The following is a 10756-nucleotide window of genomic DNA, read 5'->3' as shown; positions in this document are numbered from 1 at the left end:
CACGAGCCACTCACAGCGCTTGAGACTACAAAGCTCCTAAGCACCGGTCGCTGTGATTGGTGGTGTCCAATCGAGCCGTGGTCAATCGGGATCACCCAGTCTGTTTTCTGTTCCTGGGGCTCTATTCTTGAAAAGAAACGTATACGAAAATCTAGGGAAATACTATAGTATACGTAACGTATACTGTAGCATTTCCCTAGACTTGCGTATACGTTTCTTTTCAAGAATAGAGCCCCTGAACTTAAGCCGGTTCCGCCTCTCTGATAAATCTAGGACTCTAATCTGGCCGTATCGTCCTCCTATCATTTTCTTTGGAGGCGAGAGCCAGTGGGTGCATTCAGTACTACGTCCGTTCACGGAGTACTTGTATCTGTTTGGTCTATATTTTTAGATCTAACGGAATATGCCAATCAGATCCAAGAGCCCATTGAACGCTCAGTGAGCGATTGTAGTACTGAATGCACCCATTGTGCTTCCACAATAGGCCAGATGCTCTATTCTTGAAAAGAAACGTATACGAAAGTCTAGGGAAATACTATAGTATATGTAACGTATATTGTAGCATTTCCCTAGATTTTCGTATACGTTTCCTTTCAAGAATAGAACCCCTGTTCTTTTTGGCTGAACTTTTGCACCAGTTCATCTTTCTTTCTTTTTTCTTCAGGAGGAAAGAAGAAGAAAAATGAACTGGTGCAAAAGTTCGATCAAAAAGAACTGTCCCATGATTTACTAGGCCAATCAAAAGTCAAGAAGAAGAAGACCATGAGTTTACTCTCTATTTTATGTTTTGAACACAGTTTTAAGAGATCGAAGCCATTTCTTGCGAAAAAAAGAGCCGATCGTTGATGTAAAGTGATCAATTGCGTGATGATTTTACGTGGTTTGTCGTCATGCAGGAATTGATAAACTAACATTGTGAAAAACTGTAAGTGCAATTTGTTTATTATTCTAATATCTGTCAGTACCACTGTTTATATACATGTATGTATACTTCCGCGCGATCGGACATGTTTCAAGTTCCGGGAATAGAAATTCTACTTGAAATAATTGATTTGTGACACATAGCGCTGTACTTTAGAATTGAAGATTTTATCTAAAATACTTTACCATGTTTTTTTTTACATATAGAAAAAATCAATTTATATCAGGGAAAATTGATCGACAATGTTATCCCGTTTTCTTGTGTTTTAATGCAGAAATACTCGCAATCATGTCCATTCCACCGTATTTGTTGAACCCAAATCCATGGGCCACGATGATGGCCCAGCAACAAGCCCAGATAGCAGCCCAAGTACACGCTCAGGCTGCTGCGGCTCATGCTCAAGCTGCTCATCATGCTCACATGCAGGCTATAGCTGGACCACCGTTACCTCAGATGCCTAAACAACCAGAAGTCTTATCTGAGGATAAACTTCAGGAAAAAGGTAACTTTTATTACCAACTGTTTTTTTTATATCGCATTTTTTGCAATGGTAATCCTACTTGCTCCAGCACAAAAATGGCAGCAATTACAATCAAAGCGATTTGCGGAGAAGAGAAAGTTTGGCTTTGTAGATGCTCAGAAAGAAGATATGCCGGCTGAGCATATAAGAAAGATCATCAGAGATCATGGTGATATGAGCAGTAGAAAGTATCGTCATGATAAGCGTGTTTACTTGGGGTACGATATGTTATAGAAAGCTATATGTAGAGTCCTATATTATAAAAGAAGCACAAATAGTATTCGCTTGCTGATTGATGAGCGGTCGCTAATCAAAACTGGAAATAGTGGGCCCATAGCTGATTGTAACAAAGCAGCTGTATATATTAGGAATCCTGTCAGATTCTAAAGTTCAGTTTGAAGGTTCTCCTGGAGAAAGATGTCAAAAGTTTTATTTTTGATAAAATTTGATCAATCGGAAACATTCTTATTCTAATTCTAACATTACAAACGTTAAATAGAAGATTATCAAAGTTGCAAGATTAGTTTGCATAGAGGATCAGTACAAAGGATCAGCTGTAGGCCCAATATTCTTGATTTTTATTTATAGTCGCTATCAGCCAATCAACAAGCGAAACATTTGCACTTCTCTTATAATATAGGACTCTAGCTGTATGTAATTAGACTTTCTATAGACATTTCTGTTATTATGTAACATTTGTATTACAGAGCATTAAAATACATGCCACATGCCGTTATGAAACTGCTGGAAAATATGCCTATGCCATGGGAACAAATAAGGGATGTAAAGGTCTTATATCATATTACTGGAGCCATTACTTTCGTCAATGAAATTCCTTGGGTTATAGAACCTGTATACATAGCTCAATGGGGGTGAGACATGAACATTTTTGTCATTGTGCTTAATACTATATAAAATATTAAAAAGATTCAATTTTTTTCAGCACTATGTGGATTATGATGAGACGAGAAAAAAGAGATCGTAGGCATTTCAAGAGAATGAGATTCCCACCCTTTGATGATGAAGAACCTCCTTTAGATTATGCAGATAACGTTCTGGACGTTGAACCATTAGAAGCTATACAAATTGAACTTGATTCAGAGGAAGACGAGTCTGTGGCGTCATGGTTTTACGAACACAAGCCCTTGGTTGGAACAAAGTAAGTTGGAGTTTACATACATAAAAAATTATAAAAGAAAGATTGTCACACATTGAGAAAGATAAAATTTTATTCTTATATTTTGACCTTTATATTTGATTCTTATATTTGTTTGCTCTTTAATGATGAAAAGCGTAGGGGTCCTGAAATCAACTGGACATGTGAGTTGACAACTGGGTGCTGTGTATTATTGAGATTCATGATATACAGACTATCCTGTTGGAGAAAATGCTATTCTGAAAAGATATACTTGCACTCTAAGAATAAGATTTTGTATTCTATGTATAATATATAGAATCTGAATGATAAAATATATTACAGACATGTTAATGGATCTACATATCGGAAATGGAACCTGGCGTTACCGCAAATGGCCACTCTGTACCGTTTGGCTAATCAATTGTTAACCGACTTGGTAGATCAAAATTTTTTCTATCTTTTTGACCCCAAATCATTCTTCACTGCAAAAGCCCTAAATATGGCTATCCCTGGAGGACCGAAATTTGAACCATTGGTGAAAGATTCAAATGCTGCTGATGAAGATTGGAACGAGTTTAATGACATAAATAAGATCATTATCAGGCAGCCTATCAGAACTGAATACAGGATTGCGTTTCCTTATTTGTACAATAACATGCCTCATTTCGTGCATCTTTCATGGTGAGCCATAGTAGTATAAATTTTTTAAAATTTCTTTTATGATGATTTATTATAAATATTATTAAGATATAAGAAATTTTCTTTGATGTTTTTTTGAATTTTTATTGGTTTTTTATGTGTTCCACACTAGTTTTGAGATCTTCGTGTTAGTATATAAAGGTCTTACTAGCAGTGTGGTAAAGGAAATCTAGTGATTGTTATTCGTCTCTTTTATGAAAATTATAAAAAGGAACTGCTGACATCACTTACAAGCTTACATAATTTTTTCAAATAAAAACAATCATATATATATATATATATATATATGTGTGTACTTTTACATGATGTTATGCACCTCTATTAATAATTAATATATAATGTACAGGTATCATGCACCAAATGTTGTGTACATAAAGACCGAAGATCCAGATTTGCCTGCGTTCTATTTCGATCCCTTAATCAATCCAATTTCTCACAGAAATTCACTAAAGGTAAAGTTTTAACTTTCAAATTAAATAAGTTACATTAATTAATTTATGCATTTGATTAATTTATTGCAGACAATAGAACCACAAATTGAAGATGATGAAGACTTTGTTTTACCTGGTGAAGTACAACCATTTCTTCAGGAGACACCTCTTTATACCGACAACACAGCAAATGGAATAGCACTTCTGTGGGCACCAAGACCATTTAACACACGTTCTGGTAGAACGAGAAGAGCTATTGACATTCCATTAGTCAAATCATGGTATAGAGAACATTGTCCGCCTGGACAACCTGTAAAAGTGCGAGTCAGTTATCAAAAACTGTTAAAATACTTTGTGCTGAACGCTTTAAAGCATAGACCACCGAAACCGCAGAAAAAACGCTATTTATTTCGTTCGTTTAAGTCTACCAAGTTCTTCCAGACAACAACGATAGACTGGGTGGAAGCTGGTCTGCAGGTGTGTCGTCAAGGATATAACATGTTGAATTTATTGATACACCGAAAGAACCTCAACTATCTTCACTTGGATTACAATTTTAATTTGAAACCTGTCAAGACTCTCACGACGAAAGAGAGAAAAAAATCACGTTTCGGTAACGCTTTTCATCTGTGTCGTGAAATCCTTCGTTTGACTAAGCTCATTATCGATTCTCACGTTCAGTATCGATTAAACAATGTGGATGCCTTTCAACTTGCTGATGGATTGCAATATATCTTTGCACATGTTGGTCAATTGACTGGCATGTATCGATACAAATACAAATTAATGCGACAGATTAGGATGTGCAAGGATTTGAAACATCTAATCTATTATCGTTTCAATACCGGACCAGTCGGTAAAGGGCCTGGCTGTGGATTCTGGGCACCTGGCTGGCGTGTCTGGTTGTTCTTCATGAGAGGTATCACTCCATTATTGGAAAGATGGCTGGGTAATTTACTGTCAAGACAATTTGAGGGTCGCCATTCGAAAGGTGTGGCGAAGACAGTGACAAAGCAGCGAGTTGAGTCGCACTTCGATCTTGAATTACGAGCATCCGTAATGCATGACATAGTAGATATGATGCCCGAGGGAATAAAACAAAACAAAGCACGGACTATCCTTCAGCATCTAAGTGAGGCCTGGCGTTGTTGGAAAGCGAATATTCCATGGAAAGTGCCAGGTTTGCCAATTCCAATCGAGAACATGATATTGCGTTACGTCAAAATGAAAGCCGACTGGTGGACGAATACGGCTCATTACAATCGAGAGAGAATTCGACGTGGTGCTACGGTGGATAAAACCGTATGCAAGAAGAATCTTGGTCGTTTGACGCGCCTCTATTTGAAAGCTGAGCAAGAACGACAGCATAATTACTTGAAAGACGGTCCATATATATCCCCGGAAGAAGCCGTAGCAATCTTTACTACTTCGGTGCATTGGCTGGAGTCTCGAAGATTCGCTCCGATCCCCTTTCCGCCGTTATCGTACAAACACGACACAAAGCTGCTGATATTGGCTCTAGAACGCTTGAAAGAAGCGTATAGTGTTAAATCTAGATTAAATCAAAGTCAACGAGAAGAACTAGGATTGATAGAGCAAGCGTATGACAACCCACATGAGGCACTATCTAGAATTAAGAGACATTTACTTACGCAAAGAGCCTTCAAGGAAGTCGGCATTGAATTCATGGATCTTTATAGTCATTTGATTCCTGTGTATGATGTAGAGCCGCTCGAAAAGATCACAGACGCTTACCTCGATCAATATCTGTGGTATGAGGCAGACAAAAGACGACTATTCCCACCCTGGGTGAAACCAGCCGACACTGAACCTCCACCACTCCTTGTTTACAAGTGGTGCCAAGGTATCAACAATCTCCAGGACGTGTGGGATGTAAGTGAGGGTGAATGCAATGTATTGCTCGAATCGAAGTTTGAGAAGCTGTACGAAAAGATCGATCTCACGCTGCTTAACAGACTGTTGCGTTTAATAGTCGATCACAATATTGCCGATTACATGACGGCGAAGAATAACGTAGTCATCAATTACAAGGATATGAATCACACTAACAGTTACGGTATTATCAGGGGACTACAATTTGCATCTTTTATCGCTCAATACTATGGACTGGTATTGGATCTGCTTGTGTTAGGTCTCCAACGAGCTAGCGAGATGGCCGGCCCGCCGCAAATGCCAAACGACTTCTTGACGTTTCAAGATGTCGCCTCTGAAACGGCGCATCCTATTCGATTGTACTGTCGCTATGTCGACAGAATACATCTGTTCCTGCGTTTCTCTGCTGATGAAGCGAGAGATCTTATTCAGCGTTATCTTACTGAGCATCCTGATCCGAACAATGAGAACATTGTTGGTTACAACAATAAGAAATGTTGGCCGCGAGACGCTCGTATGAGGCTGATGAAGCACGACGTGAACCTAGGTCGCGCCGTTTTCTGGGACATTAAAAATCGACTACCACGTTCCACCACTACCATTCAGTGGGAGAATAGCTTTGTCAGCGTCTATAGCAAAGATAATCCCAATCTATTGTTCAACATGAGTGGCTTTGAATGCAGGATTCTGCCCAAATGTAGAACAACTCACGAGGAATTTACACATCGGGATGGCGTCTGGAATCTTCAGAACGAAATCACAAAAGAGAGAACGGCGCAATGCTTCCTGCGTGTTGATGATGAGAGCTTGCAGCGTTTCCATAATCGTGTCAGACAAATCTTGATGGCCTCGGGTTCAACTACTTTCACGAAGATCGTAAATAAGTGGAATACTGCATTAATCGGTTTAATGACTTATTTCAGAGAAGCAGTGGTGAACACACAAGAGTTATTGGATCTGCTAGTCAAGTGTGAAAATAAGATTCAAACACGTATTAAAATCGGACTGAATTCCAAAATGCCATCGCGTTTTCCACCTGTCGTCTTTTACACACCCAAAGAATTGGGAGGTTTAGGAATGTTATCGATGGGTCATGTGTTAATACCGCAGTCAGACTTGAGATGGTCGAAGCAAACCGACGTGGGCATCACTCACTTCCGTTCGGGTATGAGCCACGACGAAGATCAACTGATTCCGAACTTGTATCGTTACATACAGCCGTGGGAATCAGAATTTATCGATTCTCAACGCGTTTGGGCAGAGTACGCCCTGAAACGGCAAGAGGCCAACGCTCAGAATCGCAGACTCACTCTGGAAGATCTCGAGGATAGCTGGGATCGGGGTATTCCCAGAATAAATACGCTATTTCAGAAAGACCGACACACGCTGGCCTATGACAAAGGCTGGCGCATTCGCACCGAATTCAAACAGTATCAGGTGTTGAAACAGAATCCGTTTTGGTGGACTCATCAACGTCATGACGGCAAACTATGGAATTTGAACAACTACCGAACTGACATGATTCAAGCGCTTGGCGGTGTCGAGGGCATCCTGGAACATACTCTCTTTAAGGGAACCTACTTCCCGACGTGGGAGGGTCTGTTTTGGGAGAAAGCATCTGGTTTCGAAGAATCCATGAAATACAAGAAATTGACAAATGCTCAACGTTCCGGTCTCAACCAGATTCCCAATCGTCGATTCACTCTATGGTGGTCACCCACCATTAATCGCGCCAACGTTTACGTCGGTTTCCAGGTGCAGCTTGATCTGACGGGGATATTCATGCACGGAAAAATCCCAACCTTAAAAATCTCGTTGATCCAGATATTCCGCGCTCACTTGTGGCAAAAGGTACACGAATCCATTGTGATGGATCTTTGCCAGGTGTTCGATCAAGAGTTGGATGCACTAGAAATTGAAACTGTGCAGAAGGAGACGATACATCCACGAAAGTCTTACAAAATGAACTCCTCATGTGCCGACATTCTACTATTCTCCGCCTATAAGTGGAACGTGTCTCGACCATCTCTTCTCGCTGACTCCAAAGATGTGATGGATAACACGACCACGCAAAAATATTGGATTGATGTTCAATTGAGATGGGGTGACTATGACTCACATGACATCGAGCGATATGCTCGTGCGAAATTCCTTGATTATACTACGGACAACATGTCCATCTATCCATCACCCACTGGTCTCCTCATAGCCATCGATTTGGCATACAACTTGCATAGCGCTTACGGCAATTGGTTCCCTGGTTGCAAACCACTTATACAGCAAGCCATGGCAAAGATCATGAAAGCAAATCCAGCCTTGTATGTGTTACGTGAACGTATTCGCAAGGCGTTGCAGTTATATTCATCCGAACCGACGGAGCCTTACCTCTCCTCACAAAACTATGGCGAGCTCTTCTCCAATCAGATCATATGGTTCGTTGACGACACGAACGTGTATCGCGTGACTATCCACAAAACTTTTGAAGGCAATTTAACGACAAAGCCGATAAATGGTGCAATCTTCATCTTCAATCCACGCACGGGACAACTCTTTTTGAAAATTATTCACACCTCCGTCTGGGCGGGCCAAAAGCGTCTGGGTCAATTGGCCAAATGGAAGACCGCTGAAGAAGTTGCTGCGCTGATTCGTTCTCTACCAGTAGAGGAACAACCGAAGCAGATTATCGTCACCAGAAAGGGAATGTTAGATCCACTGGAAGTACACTTGCTGGACTTCCCCAATATAGTCATCAAAGGATCCGAGTTACAATTACCATTCCAGGCATGTCTCAAAGTCGAGAAGTTTGGTGATTTGATTTTAAAGGCGACCGAGCCACAGATGGTACTATTCAATCTTTATGACGACTGGTTGAAGACAATCTCATCTTATACTGCGTTCTCACGACTGATTCTGATCTTACGCGCTCTGCATGTTAACACTGAGAGAACCAAAGTCGTCCTCAAACCCGACAAGACTACCATCACTGAGCCACATCATATATGGCCATCCCTGACGGACGACGAATGGATTAAAGTAGAAGTACAACTAAAGGATCTGATTCTAGCGGACTATGGCAAGAAAAACAATGTCAATGTTGCATCGCTCACGCAATCCGAGATTCGCGACATCATTTTGGGTATGGAAATAAGTGCTCCATCTGCGCAACGGCAACAAATTGCCGAAATTGAAAAGCAGACTAAGGAACAGAGCCAATTGACCGCTACTACCACGCGAACAGTAAATAAACACGGTGATGAGATTATTACTGCGACTACGTCCAACTATGAGACGCAGACTTTCAGCTCTAAGACTGAGTGGCGAGTACGTGCTATCTCTGCAACCAATCTCCATCTCAGAACAAATCACATCTATGTTTCATCCGACGATATCAAAGAGACCGGTTATACTTATATCTTGCCTAAGAATGTATTAAAGAAATTTGTTACCATTTCCGATTTGCGAGCGCAGATAGCTGGCTATTTATATGGCATCAGTCCACCTGATAATCCTCAGGTAATTGTTAAATCATTTCATCTATATTTGAAATATTTTTTAATATATGTATATAAATAATTTTTTATTTTATTTTATATATTATATTTAATATTTAAAAACTGTTTATTTTATATATTAAAATTTAAATCAATTTTAGCTGTAATATACTCTAATTTCATGTTCTATGTGTGACAGGTAAAAGAAATCAGATGTATTGTAATGGCACCGCAATGGGGAACTCATCAGACCGTTCATTTACCAAATACACTACCTAACCATCAATATTTAAAAGAGATGGAACCGCTAGGATGGATACACACGCAGCCAAACGAGCTGCCACAACTCTCGCCGCAGGACATATCCACTCACGCCCGGATTATGGCGGAGAATTCCATTTGGGACGGCGAGAAGACCATAGTTATCACTTGCAGTTTCACGCCTGGTTCTTGCTCTCTCACAGCGTACAAACTGACTCCGAGTGGTTTCGAATGGGGCAAGCAAAATACTGATAAGGGCAACAATCCGAAGGGTTATCTACCTAGCCATTACGAGAAAGTACAGATGCTTTTGTCCGATCGTTTCCTTGGCTTCTTTATGGTGCCCAGTCAAGGCTCGTGGAATTACAATTTCATGGGTGTGAGACACGATCCCAACATGAAATACGAGTTACAACTAGCGAATCCAAAGGAATTTTATCACGAGGTGCACAGGCCGGCCCATTTTCTCAACTTTTCAAGCTTGGAAGATGGTGATGGTGTTGGAGCTGATCGAGAAGATATGTTTGCATAAAATAAACTCTTTGTTTAAGATTTTGACTGACAGTAATTGAAAGAAGTGCAGGATGTGTACAAGTAGTGTGAGAGTACGTGTTGTAATGTTCTTTATTTTTTACTTTTCTCGTCTAATTATCGTATACATAGACGATTACAAACACATGTAATAGTAAGGAATACAGATTAAGCCTTTATTACCTAATGATTGCAGACTTTGAGTGAACACTGTGCTTTTACTTTCCTTGTATCGTAATTATGTCCATTTGATTTTCTATATTTTGTCTTATAGGTGCATATTAAATGCAGATGCACAACTATTAAACATTAAACGAATGATTATGATGGCACTTGTACAGAAATATTCTGTGACCGTAAGCGGTGAAGAGCTACATTGTATTACCTAATGCGATAAATGAAATGCAATTCCCGAAATCTATCGACAAATACATTTCATAATAAATCAATGGAATCTTAAATTAAATATGGAGATGCTTGATTTAAAGTCTATCTCAGTGCAAGGATTTTCAAGGTACATATGTATTATATCACATGCATATGATAAAATGTACGGATGATTTGACACAGGTCGGTATTTACTTTTACTTTCGTTCCATGAATATAAAATATCGTCTTAAATATCATTTAATCTCCATATAAATATATTGGTTTAAAAATACATATTTTCAATATATATCTTTTTTCTTGAATTTGTTTAATAATATTAAACACGCATACATGAGGTGGACTGAAGACCAAGTGTCAATATAATAAAAATAAATATTTAAAAGAGAGAATGTAAAAGATAGTTATGTACGAGTAATGTATTATGAGTTGAAGTTAAAATTAGTAAAATTATCCGTAGCCTTTTTATCAAAATGTTATCAA

At 39.4% G+C, this 10756-nt stretch overlaps 1 protein-coding gene across 1 annotated transcript; it reads left to right on the top strand.

The window, feature by feature from the left end:
• The first annotated feature begins 800 nt into the window (after positions 1 to 800).
• Positions 801 to 10520, top strand: Prp8 (pre-mRNA processing factor 8). Its single transcript, XM_018502430.1, has 9 exons — positions 801 to 925; positions 1197 to 1424; positions 1492 to 1660; positions 2150 to 2314; positions 2386 to 2601; positions 2923 to 3261; positions 3626 to 3731; positions 3801 to 9116; positions 9294 to 10520. Exons 2-9 carry the CDS (start codon positions 1211 to 1213, stop codon positions 9885 to 9887), a joined length of 7119 nt encoding a protein of 2372 aa, XP_018357932.1. The 5' UTR covers positions 801 to 925; positions 1197 to 1210; the 3' UTR covers positions 9888 to 10520.
• The last annotated feature ends 236 nt before the right edge of the window (positions 10521 to 10756 follow it).

The sequence above is a fragment of the Trachymyrmex cornetzi genome, unplaced genomic scaffold (genome assembly GCF_001594075.2).
Source record: "Trachymyrmex cornetzi isolate Tcor2-1 unplaced genomic scaffold, Tcor1.1 scaffold147, whole genome shotgun sequence".
NCBI lineage: Eukaryota > Metazoa > Arthropoda > Insecta > Hymenoptera > Formicidae > Trachymyrmex > Trachymyrmex cornetzi.
Note: the sequence above shows the minus strand (reverse complement) of the source record. Positions and strands in the feature narration are given on the sequence as shown.

Coding starts and splice junctions, on each gene's coding strand:
- Prp8 (XM_018502430.1), top strand. CDS start 1,211: ATGTCCATTCCACCGTATTTGTTGAACCCAAATCCATGGGCCACGATG. Junction 3,732..3,800: donor CTCACAGAAATTCACTAAAG/GTAAAGTTTTAA, acceptor AATTTATTGCAG/ACAATAGAACCACAAATTGA. Junction 9,117..9,293: donor GTCCACCTGATAATCCTCAG/GTAATTGTTAAA, acceptor TATGTGTGACAG/GTAAAAGAAATCAGATGTAT.